Genomic DNA, 26013 nt, shown 5'->3' with positions numbered 1-26013 from the left:
AGGTTATCATACCTTTTTACATAGCTAAGAACATGCACATGTTTTTAAAAACATCTGCAGACACATTTTCATAGAGATTTTTTTCAATATCTTTGTTTAAAACGAGTTAACTTAATTACTTCAATGTTATTATTTTTAGTTTAAAAGCCATTTCTTTGAATTGTTTGCAGCGATATGGATTTTTATTGCTGAGAATTATTGTTTAACTCAACCTTTACATAAAAACTCAAAAAAACCCAGACCAAATAAGTAAAATAAAAAATTAAACGCTAAATGCGAAGATAAAGTGGCATTTTCAAGAAAAAAATTAAAATTGCAATAACTCTTCAACGGCTAACTTTTGGATATGATATTTTAAGATCAAATCAGTTTGTTTTGACCCCTACTACACGCTCTTAACAGGAATAGGTCGACTTAACCTGTAACCCTGTATATGTAAGGAAAACAATAAGAATCTATGAAACAAATAACCGATGTTTGAATGATTTACCTATCTCCAGATATTAAGGTCATCTTGTACTTACTTGAAATGATTCATTGAGATAAATCATCAGCTGAGATCTCATTACGTACAAATATAACTCTGCAGCAATGATAGCCAAACTAGCATGCATCAAACATTAGGTATGTTACTATGAATGAAGATCACAAATATCTCTGCTGATCAAAACAAACAAAAAAACTATTTTATCCGATAAGTAGGTAATAATGCTGTTTCCGACTGATGAAAGAATTTTCCAGTTTCCGATCTTTTGGTAGAAACAAAAAATAGGACAACATTTGTTTTCAAAAGCCGTCTTTCAAATTTCATTCGGTGTATAAACTCAAAAGACATTGTATATAATAATCACATATAATGGATTGTTTACTAGTAATGTACATTATTAGCGAAACTTGCGAAATCTATTATAATGTGTTTGAGTGTGGAAAGCAGGTTTATTAACCGTCTTTATCACAATCAGGTCAATGGCTGGTGTGATAAAAATGCGCTATAAATAGTTAATAGATATTTTGTACTTAAACAGAATTTAGATGTTAGGTATAGACGTGGTATAGACTTTTTAACAGATTTGGAATGTTATTTTATGTTTAGAAAGAAAATATGTATATCATTATTATATAGATAAGTACCTACCTATATTTTAAGTTTATCCCTGACCCTGCGTTTCGGACAGCGAGCGTGGACATAGGCTCATGGTAATGAATTAATTGCGTACAAAACCCGTAAAATTATTTAAATCATTTAAATGTATAAAACTGACCATAATCGATAAAAAATACCTAAGTTACCGATATAAATATGTATTAAGTAAATAATAAATATATGTTCTACCACTGCTTGATAAAACCAACTTCATCTCGCGATGTTGAATTAATCTTATATACCTACTTTGGTACAGTGGAACCTGGTGATATGAGAAAACTGTTATTGATAATAATTAGAATAAGTACTTTAGCATTGAAATACCCATTTCTAAGAATTACGATACTAGTTAAGTAATTGAGATTTAGTTTGAAATTGAATGAAAATTAAATTCTTCAATCTCCTTAGATTTCGACCTGATTAAACAGACAGTTTTCAAGTACATACTTATAACTTAAGATGAAAAACATGTAGGTACCTACATTTTTGCGAATTTCTAATAGACGTTTACTCTAGTAAAGCCAATTATATTAATAATTCTTCAAACAATTACTGTTTTAAAATCATAATTCGCAAGTAAAATGTCATCAAATTATGGAAATTTTCCTCGTTATTTTAGATAACTTTTCTAATTATAAAAAGTATCAAAATCGTATACAAAACAAAACGATTTTTTAAAATACAAACATAGAAAAGAAAGAGACAACGGCTCATTTCGCTACGCTCTTACATCCTGTGTCTCTTTCTACTTGATAGATAAGCAATAGCTCCGTCTCGCTTTGTTTACCTCCATGATATTGTAGTTCGACAGTGTATGCAAAAATAAAAGATACATTGTTTGAAAATGCACGTTTGTCTGTTACTTTCACGTCTTTAATCACTTCTTTACATGAATATCGATAAAGATAAAAAAAGACTACTTCGTCTACTGTTATATGAAAGTGTTTGCGTATGGATTTGTTCTTGGTTGAAATATAAATAGCTTTACTAAGAGAATTAATTAATTTAAAGTAGTTGTAGACCTCTCCATGACTATAATTCAATTCTTTTATGTTAGATTGCAATGCCTGTTTATTAAATTTCATGGTGTCACAAGAATTTATATTATAACAAGCAATGCCCTGCGGTTTCACCCGCATAGATAGTGATATCGTTACAGTGAAAAGTCTACTATAGGTCGGACTATAGGTTTAATTATTAATCACATGAAAATCACCTTTACCCCGTCCCGCACTATGGCCTTTTTTTTGTTTTAGTGGGGAAATCTTTCATAGATACCCACGGCCTCCGGGGGAGGGGCCGTGGGTTATGTCGGATTCCTACCGACCAAAACCCCACTGTGTTCCGTCAAGACGCATATTGGTAGAATTCCTCCGTGACCCCCGCCCCGCACTACGGCCTGCTCGAACAGTATACCTACTATTTTCTGTAGATTGACACTTTTAAAAATTCGTTATATCTTTTGAATGGAATATCCAATTCTTTTCATTTAAAAAGTATTTTGCTGGTATTGAAACAGTCTATAATAAAACATCATTTAATGGGATAAGGATTAATATATGTGTATGGATAACATGGTTTGATTACTGTCGGCACTTCTATTTACTTTGAAAACGTAAAAAAGTGGTTGTAGTAACATAACTACTGAAGATGGACCTTATGTATCGCGGACTTTCTTGTAGATATTGATCCATTCTATAATACCGTACAACATTTTTTTGTTCTATCTTCAATAGATTCCGCAGCGCACGCGATGACAGAAGTTTTATTGAGGATTTTTTTACACCTTGGGTTACATTATTGCATTTTTGGTAAGGATCTCTAATTTTTTTGAAAATGCAATATAGCCTATGTTGCTCAGTAAAGATGCAGCTTTCTAATGGTGAAAGAATTTTTGAAATCGGTCCAGTAGTTTTTGCGTGAAAACCATACATACATACATACATACATACTTACAAACTTTTCCTCTTTAAAATATTAGTATAGATTAGTATAGATATAACATATTAATAAGCCTATTAATGTATGTGCATAGATTTTTATCATAAAAATCTATGCATCTATACTAATATTATAAAGCTGAAGAGTTTGTTTGTTTGTTTGTTTGTTTGAACGCACTAATCTCGAGAACTACTGGTCCGATTTGAAAAATTCTTTCGGTGTTAGATAGTCCATTTATCGAGGAAGGTTTTAGGCTATATTTCATCACGCTACGGGCAACAGGAGTGGAGCCACGGGGGTGAAACCGCGCGGAGCAGCTAGTATACAATATTAGGCAAATTAAAAAGATTTTCCAACCCCGATAAAGAAGTTTCACTTCAATAATTGCTTTATTATATTTGGAATTTTTGAAAACGCGTGTAACTAAATTATGTAATAATATAAATTTATTTAATCGAAATGTAAATGTAACGTGAACTAAATGTAAATGTAGATTGTAGAGCATTTCTACAGTGACAGAGATATGGTTTGAAATTTGAATTATCTGAGTTTTTTCTATATTCTCTCTGGCCTCGTAAATTGTATCGTAGTGGGGGCAGCGCCTCTCGCACGTCGCACGGTTTCTATTTTGCGTTTCTCGAATTCAATTCAGTTACTCTGTCGCGCTGAGTGAGGCGTCATTCGCGCTGACGTTTTTTAGTTTATTATACACTAATGTTAGAGTAGATTTTTTAGACAAAACAAATTATAGTGTTAGTGAAAGCTTATAATTATTTATCGAATTGTGTAAAGTGTCAAACGGATTGTGCACAGTGAAGTTGAAATTTTATACGTGTTGCAAACAACTGGATTTCCCAACGACCTGGCGATAAACCGATGCAAGTGGCTGTGATTTTGAAAAAGCGTATTTGTGATGTCCCAATTTTGACATTTCAAATTGTTTGAAGGCAGATGGGAATGTTTGACTGAAAATATCGCGTTGGTTTCGTATAATACTGGGGCGATTCGGGAGAGATGGTGTTTTAAATCGGTCGGGTTATGTTACCGTGGCGCCCTCTAACGACTCTTTTCGATTTGCGATTGCGGTTTTGAGTATGCTCGCGAAATTGCATTTCGTGTTTACTTTCGCCTGTGTCGAAATAGTTTACAAATAATAATTAGCGCAACGGTCGCTCCTCTGCTTGGCGTGACGTGGCGTCCGCGAGCAATTTGACATACATGGTGTGAAGGACTTGAGCCATGGCCACGGTAGAAATGAGCTTGCCTGACAAAAAGCCTGAGCACGAGTCGGGATACTACGAAGGCAGCGACCAAGAGGGCAGTATGGAGTGTGGGTGTCCTTCGCCCGTGAGTTCGCGCAATTCATCACACTCTACCAAGTTAAAACGTAGGCACAGTGCTCATAAGCAGAAGAAGGCACCGGCAAAGAAATCTCGTGTGGACCAGCCGACGAATGGTCATATTGTGAATATTGACAAGAGTGTGGAAATAGTGGAATATGCTGTCAAGGATAAGACAGTGGAAGAAGCGGCTCCAGTAGCTGGGCCAAGTAAAAGAAGTAGTTCTGTTGAACTTATTGGTGGTACAGTCCCACCACCTGCGAGGGACTCTATCGATTGGAACCTGGTGGAGGCTAGTAAAATTAGGAAAAAGAGTAAAGGTTAGTAGCGCTAGTGTAAATACTTGATTATGGGAAAATACCTTAACTTTATTTGGTTATCATAATAATATAAAGATTAACAGCCATAAATGATCATAAAAGTTATGTATCTTCTATTAATTTATTATTTATGGTTATTGTAATTCAATCAAGGATTTTTAATGAGGCAAATGCATATTCTGTGACTTATTAATTTATAATCTTTTAATAAAGTTGTCTGAAGTAGGTCATCGCTTGTAGCATTTATCATATAACTTGCATATATTTGACTGACCGGTTGGCTTGGTTGGTAGAGGTTGTGGGTTCGATACCCGGGCCAAATATTTGTGTGATGAACATAGATGTTTGCTCAGTGTCTAGGTGTTAATTATCTGTATAAGTATTTATTTAAAATTATATATGTACTAGCGGTCCGCCCCGGCTTCGCCCGTGGTACATGTTTACGTTTTCTCTACATAAAAACCATCCTCGTACTTCAAGGAATATAATAAAAAAAGAATTATCGAAATCGGTTCAGCCGTTCTCGAGTTATGTGCTTACCAACACATTTTGCGATTCATTTTTATATATAAGAAGATGTTTATCAGCCATCTGGTTTCCATAACACAAGCAAAAGCTTAGTATGGGATCAGATCGTGCCGTGTGTGAAATTTGTCCTGAAATTTATATTTATAACTTTGTAAGATCATTATGAAACTAAATTAACTGTAAAACTAACCTAGAGGTGTATAAACTAACCTATAAATCACTGAATTAGTAAAACATTTAACATTATTCGTTCTGAGTATATTTTAGAGACAATCAAAGCCTTCTTTTACTGTTATGCAGTCCAGATTTGGTTTAATGTAAGAGAAAAATTATTTATTACAATTGGAATATAATTAGGTCAACTCGTGGGTCAAATGTTCTAAAAATCTAATTAAACACAATCAAAGTTCCAATTCATATTTTTATGTATTATATAATCTATGTTGACCTAAAATAACATAGAATTCAAATAATTTTTAACTGCATTTCATAATAGACCTGCAGTTACACTAAACATGCATGAAAATATCCTTCCTATTATAATATTATAAATGTGAAAGTTTGTATGGATGTATGGATGTTTGTTACTCTTTCACGTAAAAACTACTGAACCGATTACAATGAAATTTAGCACACATATAGAGGGTAACTTGGATTAACACATAGGATAGGTTTTATCCCGGAAATCCCACGGGAACGGGAACTATGCGGGTTTATCTTTGAAAATGCGGGCGAAGCCGCGGGCGGAAAGCTAGTAAACTCATAATATTATTTTTAAGTACTTCCTATGATTACTAATGATAAGTATAAAGTATTTATCATTTATTGATAAATAATTAATATTGTTATTAATGAATCTCATTAAAAATAATTAATCCCTATCTTGTTAATCAGTTTCAAGGAATAAATGACTAACAAAAGCTAACGAAACATAAGTTCTAAACTTTATAAAAAAATTAAAACGAGATAATATGTACTTTCTTCTGTATGAAATTCAGGTCAGCCAGTATAAATTGACTCGTTAATTTCGTGAATAAATAAAATAAAATGAAATAAAAATAAATTTTAAATGTAATGTAATTAGTAAATCCTACTTTTGTACTTCCAACTAAAACTATAAGAATTTATTATGTTTGTATTGTTTCAAGCAAAATCTACTGAATGGATTTTGATGGTACCTGGCAGTGCTGTAGCTCTTGTATCAATAGAAAATATAAAAGATTCCATAGGCACAAAAAAATACAACACAAAGTTTTTATCTTTTTTGCCATGTCAATGACCTCAGAAGTTAGGTCATTTATTGTAATTTCCAAAATTAGTTATTTGAATATCTTTCCTCTGTGTTTTTCTATGTTTTTAAATAAATTTGGCTATAAATACCAAAACTTTTGAGTACAATTGATTCTTTAATTTTAGAATACAAAAAAAATAAATAAGGACTGCATCTTATATTTATATTTTAAATGACCTTTACATGATTTTCCTCAAACTTTTATTGTTAATAGAGTATAATATTATAATTAATACAAGGAAACCAACTAAGATCATTGAGCATTTGATCTGTAATGTATACAAACAAATTTAGGGGATTTTGTGCAGTTTATTTATGGTCCTGAATATGTTTGCTGTTGGAGATGAAAAAATTTCTCTGTCTGGCAGGACACAGACTTGTCTCTAAAGAAACATCAGTGAAACAGTAGTAACAAAAATGTACATGTACATTTTTTTCTGCCATACATCACATCAAGCGGTTGATTATCTTAAAAGAATGCTGGTGCAACAATTTCTTTTTTCTGTTGGACCCATGATAAAAACTATACATAGAAACATAATTTAATTATAAATATCTTCTCTTTTCTTCCATCACTGAAAAGATTACTTGTTTAAATATAGAATGAAAAGTATGGCATATTCTATAACTAGCTGCGCCATTCAGTTTCGACCGCGTGGCTCTGCTCCTGTTGGTCTTAGCGTGACAATTGTTGACAATATATAGCCTATAGCCTTCCTCGATAAATGGGCTATCTAACACTGAAATAATTTTTCAAATCAGACCAGTATTTCCTGAGGTTAGTATTTACATTAGAAGATTATATAAATAATGCCTTCAAAGTGAAATTAAATAACTAATAGAAATCCCACAATAAATATTAAATACCTTGTGAGTATATTTAATTTCATGATAAGCAAATAGCATGAATATTTCAATGCTAAGATATAAAATTCCAAATAGGTTTCATTTATTATATTTATGAGGTGAATGAATTGTAAATTATTTATTTGATATCAAAATGTATATTTGATTAATAGACAACTTTGACTGTTTTCATTATCTTAATACTATTATAAAGGCGAAAGTTTGTATGGATGTTTGTTACTCTTTCACGTAAAAACTACTGAACCGATTACAATGTTATGTAGCACACATATAGAGGGTAACTTGGACACATAGGATAGGTTTTATCCCGGAAATCCCACAGGAACGGGAACTATGCGGGTTTTCCTTTGAAAACGCGGGCGAAGCCGCGGGCGGAAATCTAGTTATTATATATAAGTAATATAATATGCAGATTGATGTTTCATGTATTTGAATATATATCATGATATATTTTTTTTATTTACCAGCAGTCCGCCCCGGCTTCACCCATGGTATATATTATATTTTAGCACTCAGTCATCACTTACAACATCATCTGCATCTAACAGTTCAATAATTTTTGTGGAATTGGTACTAATACAGTAGTTCCCAAGTTAGGCATGTTCAAACAAACAAACTTCAGCTTTTTAGTATTATAATTAGTATAGATTAAGATATAAGATAACTTACGAACATATGTACTAGGTTTCCGCCCGCGGCTTCGCCCGCGCAGTCAAAGAAAAAACCCGATAGATAGATAGATAGATCCCGTTCCCGTGGGATTTCCGGGAATGCGTCATTTTCCCGGGATAAAAAGTAGCCTATGTCCTTTCTCGGGTATCAAAATATCTCCATATCAAATTTCATGAAAATTGGTTCAGTAGTTTAGTCGTGATTGAGTAACAGACAGACAGACAGAGTTACTTTCGCATTTATAATATTAGTATGGATTCTATGCTTTTGTATTCAGTTCATTTGCTCACCTATTTTTTTGTTTAAATAAATATGTACATAACATGCAAAACAACCATACTATAATTAAAACAATTATAATGTTGACCTCAAAAAATATTTCAAGCATCATGATTTTGCAAATACATATTTTATTATAAGTCACAGCCTCTTTGTCTTGACTTACTGATAACTTATCACTATCAGCCATGGTGTACTGTTTACTTTAAATAAATAAAATAAAAAAGAGTTTATTTTCTCACATTGGTTACATTAAATAAGTACACATTTCCATTACATATAAATAAGTGTGAGACTGGTACCTAAACTAGGTAATAAAAATTACCTGTATTTTAGGTCACCAGGCCCCCACTCCTCACTTCGTTGGATCACATTTTATTTATACTTGTTGAGAGAAAAGAAAACACTAGAAATAAGAAAAACTACAAAAAATATATAAACCACTATTATACCAAAGCTCAGTTGTAACCACCAGTCCAGAAAGCAACGGTTTTGTATATTTTAAAATGATATAATTATCATTGTATTTATTTAGGCAAAATTATTTTCCCATTACACTTGCACTTAGCCCTACGACCAACGACGGGTCTTGGGATCGAATGACTGGATATATAAAGCCAGTCATTCACTAAGTCTATAGAAATAAATAAAAAATACTTAATTTTAATGTATTTTACTTTCATTACTTAAGTATTACGTCCTAACAGTTAGCAATACCTCTGTATCCTCGTAATTCAAAGTAAGAAGCCATTCTTTCAAAACTAATTTTAGTTTATTTTTTGTGATTAGTTTATTTTGTGTGATGTTACTTGATAAGTTATATTATTATATTGTTTTTGTGAATCTATACTAATATTATAAAGAGGAAAGGTTTGTATGTATGTATGTATGGTTTTCACGCATAAGCTACTGGACCGATTTTGATGTTTGGCACAGACAATCTTTAGACCCTGAGAAAGAACATAGGCTACCTTTTATTGCGAAATATGTACTACGGGCGAAGCTGGGGCGGACCGCTAGTTTATAATAACTTTGTGTTCACATAGATTTGGATAATGTGAGAAATCATGTATGTAATTAGATTAGATTTGCAAACTATTATTGTGAATTTGAATTGACATGAATTGTGTGTAAATGTATCTTTTAAAATTTAAAGTAATAACAAAGATCTCATTTATACTTGATATTTCATAAGTTGGAGAGTTGCATGTTTGTTTGAAAGTGCTTATTTCTATAAATTCTTTCAGTGTAAGATTTATCATCACGCTAAGACCAATAGGATTGGTGCAATGCGGGTAAAATCGCGGGACACAACTACTCACATATTTATGAAGATTAACAGAAAATATTCATAACGGATTGGGAACATTAATAAGCAATATCCGTGCAAAGTCGGGTCGCTTAACTAGTATACGTATAAAAAGCGAACACAACAATAACTTCCACATTACCGTCTCAAATTGTTCCCATAGTATCTCGGGCGATACAATCTCGCGTTTTTATTATAAGTGAAAGCCAATTATTCTTTGTACCATTAGCTGTATTGATGGTAATGACTCTGCACTTTCCATAATTTGGATACCTACATGTTTGACCTCTAAAATTGTACTTCTGTTTTGATATAGCTAAGTGTATAAGTAGTGTATACTTTCAAGGGTAGATACTATGTAGTAGGCATGGACCTAAAATTTTAGGTCCCTCTCTTTTATACCCTTCTCCTTTCCTGAGGACAGCAACACATCCACTTCCCAGTGGAGTGGATGCTTATGGGCGGCGTGTATCGCTTAACACCAGGCGACGCGTCTGCTCGTTTGCTATCCTATAGCATAAAAAAAAAATGTTATGTAGTAGGTATATGATATTGGTTAGGTTCTCTAGGGACTATTGATTAATGTCTTGCTATGTGTGGTAAAGTAAAATTAAGTAAGTAGCCCAGGTGTGAGGCAATAAGATTAAAAATGAGCCTAATTACATATACGTAGATTGTCTTAAACTCAAACTCAAACTCAAACATTTATTTATTCAATTAGACTTCTTCTAGAAGCACTTTTGAAACGTCATTAAGTACATATTTTTAACATTTACCACCGATTCGGAAAGCAGTATCTACGGAGAAGAATCGGCAAGAAACTCCATAGTTGCTCTTTTTAATCATGTCAGATTTACAATTTTACAAATTACATATGTAATATCATAATATATTATCATAATATGCCAAAGAACTGTCCTGTGGTTTTTACGCGACAACCCTCCATGGGTTTTTATCGTCCATAAATTCCTTAATACTGTAATAGGCTCTCTGGACAAGTACATTTTTTATACATATAAGTTTTAAATTTAGAACTACTAAACTCTTTAATATTATGAGGAATTCTGTTGTAAAAGCGTATACCTTGGCCCATAAATGAATTTTTAACTTTAGCTAGCCGGAAAAATGGCATTTCAATTTTATTTCTGTTTCTTGTGTCATAACAATGTCTATCTCCTACTTTTGTGTGTAAGTAAGCGTTATTGTGTACATATAAAATATTATTAAATATATACTGCGACGGTACAGTAAGGATACCAGTATTCTTAAAGAGATCTCTTAGTGAGTCTCGAGCACGCAAATTATATATAGAGCGTATGGCTCTTTTCTGTAATATAAATATAGTTTCTATATCTGCAGCCCTGCCCCATAGCAGAATTCCATAGGACATTATGCTATGAAAGTAGCTAAAGTAAACCAATCTAGCCGTTTCTTCATCGGTGAGATGCCTTATTCTTCTAACTGCATATGCAGCTGAGCTGAGCTTAGCAGCGGTGGTGGTAACATGGGCCCCCCATTGAAGCTTCTCATCTAATGTCAAACCAAGAAAAACAGTCGATTCCACAGGGTATAATGCCTCCCCGTTTAAAATAATATTCCTTTCCACCTTTTTTACATTTGGGAGGATAAATTCTATACAATTTGTTTTTTTTGTATTTAATAGTAAATTATTAGCATTAAACCAATTGGATATGCGTAAAAGAGCAGAGTTTACTTCGTCAACATTTGTGTCATGTCTATCCACATTAAATATTAATGAGGTGTCATCTGCAAACAGTACTATTTCACACATATCCTGCAAATAATAAGGTAGGTCATTAATATACACTAAGAACAAAAACGGTCCTAAGATAGATCCCTGCGGAACACCTATGTTAATCGGCGCGCCGCGAGATTTCTCTCCATTAACGACAACGGTTTGTACCCTGTTCTGAAGATATGAAGCTATGAGATCCTGAGCTAAACCTTTGATACCATAAAAATTTAGTTTCCGTTCTACACAATCAAAAGCCTTAGAAAGGTCGCAGAATATCTCCAAAGCATTCTTTGAATTTTCCCATGCTTTGTATATATGTGACAAAAGAGCTACTCCGGCATCAGTGGTAGAGCGCCCCTTTGTGAAACCATACTGTTTGGCGTGCAGTAAACCATTTGATGCAAAATGACTACTTAATTGGTTTAAAATTAGCTTCTCGAAGACTTTGCTCAAAGTTGGTAATATGGAAATTGGCCTATAGTTATTACTGTCTTCTTGGTCACCACTTTTAAATAAAGGAATAACTTTGCTAAACTTTAGTAAATCAGGGAATATACCACAGTCGCAACACTGATTAAATATAAACGCTAGTTGATTGGCAATGTTTTCTATGATATTATTTACTAAATTTACAGACATACCCCAGAGATCACATGTTTTTTTTAAATTTAATGTTTTAAAAGTTTTAACAATTTCATTAGCAGTCACGTGTCGCAATTCAAATAATTTGTTACACTCAGCAACGTGATCCCTCAATAAAGACTCTGCAAGCGCTGAAGACGAATTTAAATTCTTAGTTAAACTAGCAGGGACACTACTAAAGAAATCTTCAAAAGCAAGCGCAACATCAGCACTTTTGTCAATGACCCTACCAGAATTGACAAGTTTTATGGTACTATCGTTTGATCGGCTTTTGCCCAATTCACCATTAATAATTGTCCAAACCGTTTTAACTTTATTGTCAGAGTTGCGTATTTTAGAAAAGAATATTCCAATCAAAGTAAAGATTTTGATAACAATATATTTAAATTTGGCCCAGTGATGAATTAGAGGTGTTACACCATATTATTTACATTTTAAAGGGTCGATGTCAAACAAATTGTTTGAGATGAATTTGAATTTAAGGAAAATCCTAATAAACTAATAAATAGGCTATTATGGTCCGGGAGCCAGCAGCAGATTTTATGACCAAGTTCCTCTCAAGCGGTAATTAGTAAAATGCATCAAAGTATAGTATTATGAAGCCTCGTGAACGTCAGCTGGAGCTCGGTTGGGGGGAAGAGCGGTTGTAGCCTCCCGTATCAGCTGACGGTTTTTCCACCAAGATACAGCCAGCTGACATATATATTTATCCACAGTTACATATAAGCTATCATCAGGTAAATTTTTGTTTGAGAGGAAATAACGGAAAATAAATTTTTCTTTAAATTTAACTTTCATGTTCGAGACAGCAGCTGACGTATAATACACCATGTTGTAACCAGCTGACTATTTTTTTTCGTTGAGATATTGGGTTAGCTACAATTTGACAAATTTTTAGCTGAGAGGAAATGAATGAATGAATGTATTTTTTTTCCTATGTGCGTGGGAGGCTACAACCGCTCACCCCCCCAACCGAGCGCCAGCTGACGTTCACGAGGCTTTATAATACTATACTCTCATGCGTCTGACGAATTATCTCTTGAGAGGAAATAGTTAACCAAATTTGCACCTGGCTCCCTAACCATTACATGCGTATTCATGTGATAAGTTGCGTAATGAATTCGCCTAAAGTGTCATTAGATAATTAATGACGTTATACATATTATTATAACTTGTCTTGTTAAAACTTACGGAAATAATAAACTAATGTGGAGACTTTGGGAATAACTAAATATCTAATTCAAATAACTATCAAGGATCTAGTCTTGTTTTACGAGCAAGATTTTCTTCTCCATAGAATTAAATACGATCTTAATAATTGCTGTTTTTATATTGTTTTGTAAAATTAAACTTAAATCAGATTTAGGAGTTGTTTTGCTCAAGTGCTTTTAAAAGAAGCATTCAGGTATACAAATGACTTGAACAACAAAGGTTACTAGTTACTACAACGAAATTATTGTAAGTTATTAATTTATGAAGTACTAGGATTAAATTATTATTTAGTACTATGTCGAAACAATAAAATATTTAGTTTATCGGTTAAAATATAAACTGTACATAGTTTAATAAACATTCTTTATTATTTTATGGTTCAAAATACGATATAACAACTTTAATCGTAAAATGTTAACTCGTGATTTTTCAGTCGCAGTACAATTAAAAAATATAATAAAAGTTTTCTTACATAAAATATGACACATTATATCGTTTGATTATGTGGATATGATAGTTATTCTTTTCTAAAAACCATCATTTTTACATGTTTTCTGGATGTTGATTAAAAAATTTTCGACATGTTTTACGAATTGTATACCAAACCACCCTTGCAATGTTACACAAAAGGGTTGAAATTAGTAAAAAGAGTGCAGAGAAGTCTAATTGTCATGCTGTCACATTTACTTTGATGCAAGACGGAGAGAGAGAAATATGTATATAAGTACCTACCCTGTCTCGAAATTTTGTTTTAAGTAGGAAGGGAGCTCGCAGCTATGCAGTGTATTTTATAAAAAAGCGAAAAAATCTAGATTCAATGATGTCGCCTGTGTTTTTTTGTGTTTACAAACATAATATAATAATTATATCTCATGTTTTAGGCAAGTTGCAGTGAATATGTATCGTATTGTAAATAGGTAGCAAAGATATTGTTAAATGAACGCGCAAAAAGTACATGTTTAGATAATTAGGTATTGGTCAAATTAACCTTGTTTACTGTGTTGTTTTGCATTAGGACAAATTTATTAATATACCTATTTTAACTGTGCATACCAACTCCTCAAAAAAATACATAGTTCTTGAGACCTAATCGTATTTTATAAAAAAGAAACCGTTTTTTGATCAATTTACTTAGATAAATTGTATGTCGACAATTTTTTATTCTATATAAATATTATTTTAATCTAGGACCTTACAAATAAACTATACCAAACATACAAATGTGACAATAAAACAAATATACAACTTACAATAACTCGTAACATTGAAGTGACACGATTCGACACAAGTTCAAAGAACCTGTGACTTTGTATCGTAGACGGTGAAATAAATACATTATTATGTTAATGTTTTATCTGATAGCATCTGTACTGTTTACAATTTTGTATGTACATTGTACATAGTTGGAGGTATAATCTATACTAATACATATTATAAAGCTGAAGAGTTTGTTTGTTTGAACGCACTAATCTTGGGAACTACTGGTCCGATTTGAAAAATTCTTTCAGTGTTAGATAGCCCATTTATCGACGTAGGCTATATTTCATCACGCTACGGGCAACAGGAGTGGAGCCACGGGGGTGAAACCGCGCGGAGCAGCTAGTAGTTTGATATCGCGACTGTTGACACGGACTTGAACTCTTGTTGAGATTTTTTAGATGTGTATAGGGGAGGTACTTCATCGGGATGTTAAATTTACCTACATAAAAAATAAAAAAATACCTATATTCATATGAGGAAATATTCTTCAACTTTAATTTGTTATTTAGATAAAGACTTATGTTTCCAAAGTAGAAAATATATGAATGCAAATCATTAATTGAATATTTGTATACAAATTGAAGAAAAAAACGCGTTAGTATAATTCTACAGACGTTTTATATGAAATTTATTCCTTTGCGACATGACTCACGTCCTCGATTTCTTGCTAACAAAATATTATAATACGTTGAATAGCATAATGAGGGCAGACTTTAGTTGCTGTTCAAATAAATTATAATATTATGTATGTATGTACTTTTGTATTAACTGAATGTAAGAACATAATGTTTATTGCAAAATATAAAATAATTATACTTTGATGAATGATAGAGGTATTTCTATGTCAGTTACTAATAATAAATGATATAATATAATATTTCCCGTATGTTGTTGTCGAGATTTTTCTGTTGTGCTATCTGCTAATGAAGTAGTTTTTTAAATGACACTAACTTAATATCATATACTACCTGCTCTTCGTAGCTTTGTCTCTAAAGACCTTGAAAAAAAGTCCTATGTTTTTTTAAATTTTGCCTAATACTGAACCAAATCAATACGAGTACATACTTTTTAAGTTTATTTTATTCGTAACATACAAATAAAAAAAACCTTTTGTCTTTATCATATTAAAGAAGATATATTTATTATTAAACTTGTAGGATTGTATAATTGTATAGAATAGTACAAGCAGACACGTGTTCATTCGGATACACGTGGTCTATCCCGTAATTTAGTTCAAAACTTTATCAAAACAGCCTCAGGAAAGTTATACCGGACTCTATATTCATTTGTGCTCTCTATATAAAATATGTATATTTTAGTTGGAAATCGTTATTAGTAGAGTCATAGGATTTATTCGTTATATAAGATACTAGAGGTCCGCCCCGGCTTCACCCGTGGTACATATTTCGCAATAAAAGGTAGCCTATGTCCTTTCTCGGGTATCAAAATATCTCCATACCAAATTTCATGCAAATTGGTTCAGTAGTTTAGGCGTGATTGAGTAACAGACAGACAGACAGAGTTACTTTCGCATTTATAATATTAGTATGGATTATACATCGTCAAACTAGGATTGTTTATATACACTTAGGCACATACATACTGCATTTAATAGGAATCGAACCTTGAGTCTGTACGATGGTTAAAAGGACTACCTTTACCACTAAACCGTTGCATCTAATCTGCATGCAGTGAATGGATAAACAAAAACGAAAAGCGACCAGTTCCCATGGTCCATTAAAACCGAAAAATTCCGTTAACACAATCAAGTATGCCATCGCTGTATATCAAATTTAACTATGCAAGTAATAACATGTATAACTTTTGTTACAGTTAATCTAAATGGTGCTGCAAAAGTGGACATATCACACTTTGACCTGCTCAAAGTTCTCGGCACTGGAGGTGAGTTGTATCTTTGTTTTTTATGCTGGCCCTAGTACATTATTACTTTCCGCATTTACTTTAAAATCACGTTGCCTGGCAGATATTGCTGTGAAGCAATAAGGCCGCCATTTGCGTAAAATATTTGCAACTACATAATTAATTTGCAAAAGGAAAACTTATTTTTTTTTGTACAAGAAAGCATTATTTTAATGGATTGAGTTAGAAATTAAGCTTTGGTTGTGATGGGTTTGACAAACTGTATTTAGGTCACTAATAAAAGGTATTTATAAAAAGTAGCAGTGTGTAGGATGTATTCAGATTTTCATAAGTATGTATGTATTTATTGTTTCAGCATGATTTTATGAAAGAAAACGTCTTTTATACTATCCTCTTGCTATTGAATTATAATTAAAAACCACTCGTTTTAATAGTTTTGTTATATAAATATAAAACTACTTTACTCTAACTAACTACTTATTCATTTCTTTCAAAACAGTACGGCGGCATATTTTCATTATAAAGCTATGTAAAGAATAACCTAATTTCTACAGCCCAAAGAGAGCAATAAATTTTTAGGATTCATGAGTTTATTTATAGTAAGAAATTTCACCAATTTATTTCTAAATGCCTGAACAAATAACGATAAAATTGCGATACGGAAAATGTAATCTTTAGGCAACATTTTTTGCCTGGAAATAATTAGCGTGTTTATTATACCTGTATTCAGAGCCATAGCTTTTAATAACACTTCGTTTAACGTAACTATGTGGTGTGTAAAAATAAGGGGCATAATGCATTTATCTGCTGACTGCAGATGGTGCGGTCGTTGACCCCGCCACGTGGTCTAGGAGTCGATTTTTGATCGGCCGATGCGGGTTGGAAAAATTCAAATAAATATAATACATAGGATGTCGGAGTTATTATTGAAAAGGTTTTGCAATAATATCTTAAAGAACATAAGTTGTAGATATCGTCAAGTCATGAAATAATCTTCTTATATATAAAAATGAATCGCAAAATGTGTTGGTAAGCGCATAACTCGAGAACGGCTGAACCGATTTCGATAATTCTTTTTTTATTATATTCCTTGAAGTACGAGGATGGTTCTTATGTAGAGAAAACGTAAATATGTACCACGGGCGAAGCCGGGGCGGACCGCTAGTGTTCGATAATTTCGAAAAACGCTACGAAAAAATTTCTATGGACAGACAGACATAATATATTTATTTTTGCTCAGAAAGAGTTGTTGGTGTATATCACTGTTTTGTTATTTTTACGCAATAAAGCTCACGACCTTTCAGACGAGAACTCCAAGACATAAATTCTGGTAAATATTCGTATAGCAAGCTAAGGGGAAAATGTCGAAATTTTCACAATATTCCCTGGAAAATTCTGTTTGTTTACCATGGAGGGCTTCAGCGATCCCCGTGGTGCGACACGTGGTCCTAATTGGTTGTGAAGTCGTAGAGATGTGTTCAGAATGGTCTGGTTAATTTGGCAGGGGTATATTTGTGGGAAGGAGTAATAATAAATGTTAAAGTTTAAATAAGTGTGAAAGGCGAGGGTTATTTGGGTGCGAGGTGAAATGGATTCGATGTATTGATACAGGCTTTATCATTTGCTATTATGAACGAATACGTTTATAATGTTGGGTAAATGATTATAAATTCATTAATATGTGAAGTAAGCCAAATTAAAATAAAATAGAGTTAAATCGATGTTCTGTGCAGAACATAATACTTACGTTTACTACGTACGTTAGTATGTACTGCAGTGAAGAGGTAATTTGGAATGGGAGGACTGCTAAATGGAGGATGAAAATTCACAACAGTACAATCTACATGTCACCGAAAGCACGCGTTGCTAAATTAATCCCCAATTAATTAAACATCAAAATAAAAAGGGAAATGGGAATAAAGAATTAAAATTGAACCCGATAACGGGCGTAAATAAAATACATTGTATGTACTAGGAATACAGTAAAGCGCGAGGTCATTAATTATTAATTATATTCGCGAAACGGTACGTCGAAAGGGTTAAATGCGAATAACCACGATAACCGTGGGGTGACCATTGACCGTGTGCTGTAACCTGGGGAACGGTTACGGGAATTGTAATTAGTGATTACGCAATATACAGTGTTTACTTCCTATATGCGGGTATGTTTAAATAAATATGCGGGTGTGGACTGGTGTAGCGTGACTTTTTTGATTGATTGTTGGGATATAGGTTCTTGCAGTCCGATAAAGCGTTAATTTACCTATCATACTAATAAGAGAAACTTTGTAAGAATTAACTTCTCGTATCGATTTGTTGCTCCAACACTAAATTGATAAAATAAAAATTAGTCACACTTTTATTTGCAACATGTAGACTTTCGCAAACATAACAAGGCATTCAGACTGAGGTGCGAAGTCTAGGCTATAAAATATCTGCCTACACTAAACATTCCACACTACAAATAAACAATAACTATACAGTCGCAAGCATCCGTTTTCTTTCATCTTATTACATAACAGTGAACACACAACCTGTTTTACGGAAGTTAATTATATCATTCGATTGTATAGCTTATATCAAAGGCGTAAAGGTGATATTCCAATGATGATTAAAGTAAAAATGCACTGTATATTAATTTTATGCAGTTACACCACGATTCGATAATCATTTATAGTTCAATAGTGGAATGTGTGAGTCAGATATTAGGCCTTAGAAATTTGTAGTAATCATAATAATAAGGATACATACGTATTTGTATGTCAAATCCATGAAAATAATACCAATTATTTTATCGTAACTGAAACACTAAGAAATCCATAATTTTCACACTAATTATTTAATTAACATTGAAGCAACTGAGAAATCTTACATTGACCAATGTCGTTCCATTGTGAAATATTTCCCTCAGACTGCGCTTGCGCACGTGCGGGACCAAAGTCACGTTTGCCTATGGACAGTTATATTGTGTACATTATTACATACTGGATAGAGAGGGGAGGGGGGGCACTTGTAGCCCGGAAGGATGTTCTGATGTCCTGGTATAGTGTTTGTTTTTAAGTTGTTAATTGAAGAGATAATAGATAAAATATAAATGAATTATTTATTATTTACGTTATGGAGGAATATAAAATGTTATAGATGTTATATGTACTTATAAAAACGAATAAAAATATTTACTAATTATTATTAATTATACAACCTATTATTTCTATTCAATAATAATAGATAGCTGTTGGTCTCTAAGTATGTATTTGTAATAAAAGAAACAAAATTGAATATTCAAATTAGTTTTTCCAAGATACGATAAATTATGTGCTATCTAAACGATGAAAATTATGAATATTATATGAATCTTTTTTTATCAAGTTATAAAAGATCTTGTTATTCATATTATATAAAATTGAAGATATCAAAACTTGAACCTAATATTGTTAGTTATAAAAACAAAAGCAGGTTGTTTGTGACTGTATTTTATTTAAGTAAAAATAACTCCGAACATTATTGTCATGCCATCTCATGTAATTGTAAACAAAAGAAAGAGTGATCTATAATATTTTCTATTCAAGGAAAAATTATGCGACAGTACTGAAACGGACATTTCACAGCATAATTCGATCGTTATCATGATATTTCTTCGTAAATTTATTTTTCTATCCCTCCGTGTCTTGGGTATCATTTCATTACGTCAATCATTAAAAACTACAATGAACATAGAATATTATAATATGATTTGCGTCATCTCATAAACGTAAAAGCCGATTGCGTATTTTTGTTTTACGCGATACGACGTCACTTTTCTTATTAGATACATGTTTACTATTTATGTAGGTATAAATGCTATAAAAGTAAATAATGTCATAGAAATATAACCTTGCGATTGTAAGAATGTTGCTTGATATAAACAAGCCACAGTAATTTGTATAAGGCAAACATATTTATACTAGTTTCAATGTGTATATTGTAATAGATACATATTATATAGTACTAGAGGTCCGCCCCGGCTTCGCCCGTGGTACATATTTCGCAATAAAAGGTAGCCTATGTCCTTACTCCTTTCTCGGGTATCAAAATATCCCCATACCAAATTTCATGAAAATTGGTTCAGTAGTTTAGGCGTGATTGAGTAACAGACAGACAGACAGAGTTACTTTCGCATTTATAATATTAGTATGGATTTAGGTAAAAGAGTGTAGGTACTAGATAGTATTTCGAATTAAAATTAATTATGGTGTGCATCTACTGAATTTATTGTAGTCGTGATATTTTAAGCTATAGATTTTACACTTATAATAGTATAAATATCCTGCAATTAAGTATTAGTTTATTTCTATTATAGGTAAACCAGAATCTGATGGCAATTAGGGAAATCAAAATTTTGAGTGTGCAACCCTAGGGAAAATGGACTGAACGATCTTGATACTGCTTATTTTTTATTTTGTCCTCAATATCATTACTCACATTACATAAGTGGTCAATACTGTACTTAATAATGAGATATCCACTTAATATTACGTAGGTACATACTTACATGTATAATATACAATTATACAAATTACTTTTATACGGGTAATACATATTATTATTTACACATACCTATATATTTTGTATATTCATTACCAGTATGCCATGTGAAAATATCGATATAATGATAATGTAGATCAAAACTGCTTATAATTTTTTATAAAATAAAATAAAAATAAAATAAAATTATTTTCGTAAGTATTAACAGACACACATTATAAAATTGACTTGGACAGCTTGGACTTGACGAATAGCCGTATTGGAAACTCCTGTAATAAGTTTTCATAAAATTATATTCTAATCAACAAACAATATTATAGTTACCTACATATATAATATTTTTTAATATATAGTATCAAAACGGGTAAGTCCAATTTACCAATAAAATCTTCAAAATTGAAAATTGTGATGTGTTTGACCCTTCTTCATCGAATGTTTTTCTATACGCATTATAAACAACACCTCTTGCTTGTGATCGCAGCGGCTTTTTCGACATTTTCGAAGATTTTTTAGACAAAATCTTAAAAATTATTCATCAACTGCAAAAAAGACAAATAATTTGACATCCAATTTGATAGTTGTCAAATAAGTTGCCACATAAAAATCTTTTATTTCTTAAATATAAATATGCCATCAGATTCTGGTAGACCTATAAAGCCTCTATTAATCTATACTAATATTATAAAGCTGAAGAGTTTGTTTGTTTGTTTGTTTGAACGCGCTAATCTCGGGAAATACTGGTCCGATTTGAAAAATTCTTTCGGTGTTAGATAGCTCATTTATCAAGGAAGGTTATAGGCTATATATCATCACGCTACGACCAACAGGAGTAGAGCGACGGGGGTGAAACCGCGCGGAACAGCTAGTATAAAAATACACTAGCTATCAACGTATAAACTATAAATATATTAGTATTAACTCTTCACCACTTCCTCAAAAAGATTGATCGACCAATGGGCATCCGGTAATAATTTGACACCGAATATCTAGGTACCGAATACCGTTTCTCGTTATCTTATTACCATGCTTAACCTACCGCACGACTTTGCCGAATCTGTTATATTATTAATGGTACCAGTTTTTAATGGTCTGGTTGGAGCCGATTTTAAAATAACGCTGTTTTTGTTCTTTTTAAGTTAATTTTGTAGTTATGTAGGTACTGAATGTGTTTTTAAGGTCCTATTATGTATCGTTTAGTGTCATTATTGTTTTTTTTTTATATCAATTACTCACTACCGTGAGTTTTCCATTGAAATGATGATCTCAGCGTTTTGTAGGTCAAACATACAAACAAAGTTGCAATATTAACAGGAAAAGAATGTCCCAATACACACGGAATCCGATCGGGTACCAGGGCAGCATGGCAATGTAGGAGTTGTCAGGACGTCGTCCGTCGCGCCGGGTCGTTAACCCCCGAAACTGGCGTAGCGGTGCCCGGTCGTTACCCGCCCGTCCTTACACCGCCGCGCTTGTGACCTTATGCCCACCTGGTACTTTGGCCATGCTCCGATTTATAAATAACTTGTAAAAACTAATTAATGCTGTAAATGATTATGATTTTTGTGATTTTTGAATGCGTTGTAATTAATCATTTTTAAGATACATAATCTGTTTGATTAATTTTGTTATTGGCTATTATGTACTTAAATTAACGTAATAACTCAGAAACTAATTCTGAATGAGGTGAATGAATAAGAAGCATACAAAATTATCCTATTCATGTACCGAAATATAAACCGTAAGATCATTGGCTTCTCGATGATGATTTAACAAAACAACGAAATTGCGCATGAATGAGTGAAAATGACTTGACAATTCACACTAATGGATTGTATGAAAACATTGTAATTTTCTATGTAACAAGCCTTTTTATTATGTGACTTCAAAGAAATCTCAACTATGTGCTATTTATAAATCACAAGCTGTGCCGCGCGGTTTCACCCGCGTGGCTCCGCTCCTGTTGGTCTTAGCGTGATAATATAATATAGCCTATAGCCTTCCTCAATAAATGGGCTATCTAACACAGAAAGAATTTTTCAAATCGGACCAGTAATTCCCGAGATTAGCGCGTTCAAACAAACTCTTCAGCTTTATAATATTAGTATAGATTGTTATGAAAAGAAATTTGGAATTTTAAGAATAATATTGTTTATCTTTTCCTCTAAATTCTTATCGTTTGACATTCCTATGGTTGGGATGTTTACCATCGCCTAACCAGTTCGATTCTCTGACCTCAAATACGTTTCCAATATAATAAATATTACAAACAACAAAGTATGTATTATCTTTACGATACAAGATTTGTACGTAATCTTTCTTATATATAAAAATGAATCGCAAAATGTGTTGGTAAGCGCATAACTCGAGAACGGCTGAACCGATTTCGATAATTCTTTTTTTATTATATTCCTTGAAGTACGAGGATGGTTCATATGTAGAGAAAACGTAAACATGTACCACGGGCGAAGCCGGGGCGGACCGCTATTAATGAATAATTTATGGTCAAAATGAATTGTTAGTGCATTTGAATTGTCAAATTAGGATACTAAATACTAATGTATTTTTGTTTGTTTGTTTGTTTGTTTGTTAGTATTTAGTAGAATGCTTCAGACACGATTGATTTTAAGACTTCGTTGTAAGACAAAGAAGTATGATGGAAATTGTAGAGAAAAAGAAAGAGACCTATTTATTTTGAGGTGTTTCCCTTCTGTCACGTGTTCAGCCAATTTTTTGTTAAATAGTCCACGTTTTACAATATTCAGTTACATGAGGGCGGAGAGCGTTGACATGCGACCGCGCAGGCCACCCAAAGTGAGATAACGAGATGCCTATTTATAGATTATAGTATTAGTAGGATAGAAAACCAATAGGGGCTGTTACCCCATACTCAAATTTGAATGTGTAACCCGTGTTGGATATTTGATACAATTGTTGGCTAGTGATTGAAATGTTTTCATAATAAACAGATATGTTTTTCTAGGTATTGGTTTTATAACTATAGAAATCATCAAATAGGGTTTCATTTATATATTTGATATTTGTTCATGATAGACATCTATTGTTAGTAGGAAAATTGTACTCCTAAATATCTATAAATATTTTTTAATTCTGATTTACCCTCTCGTATACGTACCTACTATACACAAATATGTTTACTTTCTCTTATAAAAAGGCATATTATGCAATGGTTCACGCAATATCTTCTATTATTATATTCTTCGAGAAATCAAATTCATTAAAAAATTAATTGATGATTATATGATAATCTTGTATTGTTATATTTTCTTCTCGGAAGGGTAAGGGTTTTAATTTATGCTTTATACCTGCTGTGTGAGGAAACATGGTAAATGATTGTAGTTAAGTTTGTCTGGTTAAATTATTTGATTAATTCTTGATTTGCAAACTGTTGATATGGTCTGGTAGAGACGCCATATTAAGCTAATTATATAATTAGAGCTTGTTGATCTTGACTAGGCACTTTAGAAGCGTTTTATTTAATCACGATTTCTGGTAAAATACACTAATCTATATCTTTGTTTAATTGTTCACTGACGAATGTTTCTATATATTATGCAGAGTTCTTTTAAAATTCTTTATAAAATTTCAGTAAAGAAATATTCCTTTCGTTAAGTTCGAAAAACCAACCACCTGAATGCTCTTGAACCCGAAATTGAATTTCTAAGCAATATTAAAAAAACGCGACGCCATCTGTGAGCGTGCTCATATAGCACATCCGTTGGGGTTGCGTGTCGAAACCTGAATTGGCGTTAAACTCCAATTCGCTTTTACATTGCTCGCTATGTGTGAAATGTTTAATTGCGCGTAACAAACGCGGGTACTGGACACGCAATGAATGTAAAAGCAATATTTGATGAGCGAACGACTTTGGTTGTCGTCAACCAGTTTGAAGTACATTGCTTGTTTTATTGGAAGTATAAGTGAGGAAAGGTAGAAAAAGAAGCGATGTATGAAATGTGGGCGTGATCGTCGTGAAATGTAACGGTCATCGTGTTCGCACACCTGTCGAGGCATGGTGCGTCTACCCGCTAGCATGCGGTTTTAACCAGTGTGCCAGACTAATGGTTTGGCCAGACTTGTTTTTTTCCCCCGTATGGGGGCATTACTTCTTCGCCACAAATTGTAGACTTATTTAGTTTAACTGTTTTGTTTAATATAGTTATGGTATTGTATCAAAGAGAATTGCATGTAATATTCATAATATGATAAATCATAAAAGCATTGGTTAATGTTTCCTGATTAAAATTAGTTTAGAAGTTATAGTTAAATGCATGGATTTTGTTGTTTTTTGTCGAGAGATAATCAAAACTATTTTCACTGAAGCACTGCTATTACCAATTGTACAACAGAAGATTTAAAACCTTCAACATATAATGAGTAGACTTTTTCCGAGAAAAATATCTGTACCAAGACTATTAGTCAACGCACTCATAAAATACCATTGACATTACAACAGCCGAAATCTGAGGGCCTCAGGTCCTTGCCTCCAAGAGCGTCGATCTGCCGAAGAAAGGTTAAAGGACTAGGCGACCTTGTCCCTGTAATCTCGGTTCATAGTGGGAGTTTGCACCGGTAAGATAGGCTTAAACATTGCCTATACGTGACAGGCAAGCGAACACACGCCATAGATACTACGTCATAGAGACAAGCAAGCGAACACACGTCATCTGAAATGCTACGTCTACGTCAGATAGTGAACGTGCACGCGTCTGTCGATTATGTGACATACGTATTATAAATCTGTTTGTTGTGATGCGAAGATTTATAGTTCCTTCAGAGAATAAGGCTGGATTTGATGTATTGGTCAGTTAAGATCCGGGTATAAAGATAACTAGGTTGAAGTTAGTCTATTTAGAAATAGATCATACTTATTATTGAGGAGAAATATCAGAACTTTGAACAGTTTTGTAAACAGGTATTGGTTTTAACTTCGTTTACCAGAAATAAATCATGTGATATAATTGAAACATTCTGTGAATAGCAGTTGCTATCATAAAGGTGGCAGAAGGTGAATGCAGTAGGTCAATAA

At 32.8% G+C, this 26013-nt stretch overlaps 1 protein-coding gene across 2 annotated transcripts in view; it reads left to right on the top strand.

Moving 5' to 3' along the window:
* Positions 1 to 26013, top strand: part of LOC149476660 (ribosomal protein S6 kinase alpha-5-like) — a 95790-nt gene that overhangs the window by 7681 nt on the left and 62096 nt on the right. The window contains exons 1-2 of one of the 2 annotated variants that reach the window (XM_089711865.1): positions 3724 to 4745; positions 16395 to 16463. In XM_089711865.1, the coding sequence (XP_089567991.1) occupies positions 4325 to 4745; positions 16395 to 16463 (490 nt within the window). In that variant the 5' untranslated portion in view covers positions 3724 to 4324. Of the gene's footprint in view, positions 1 to 3723; positions 4746 to 16394; positions 16464 to 26013 lie in introns of those variants that run through there. The other variant, XM_089711864.1, reaches the window with a different exon arrangement.

This window comes from Colias philodice, chromosome 27, assembly GCF_061535455.1.
Source record: "Colias philodice isolate Cphi_HAF_F1 chromosome 27, ilColPhil1 Martin Lab GWU primary, whole genome shotgun sequence".
Lineage (NCBI taxonomy): Eukaryota > Metazoa > Arthropoda > Insecta > Lepidoptera > Pieridae > Colias > Colias philodice.
Note: the sequence above shows the minus strand (reverse complement) of the source record. Positions and strands in the feature narration are given on the sequence as shown.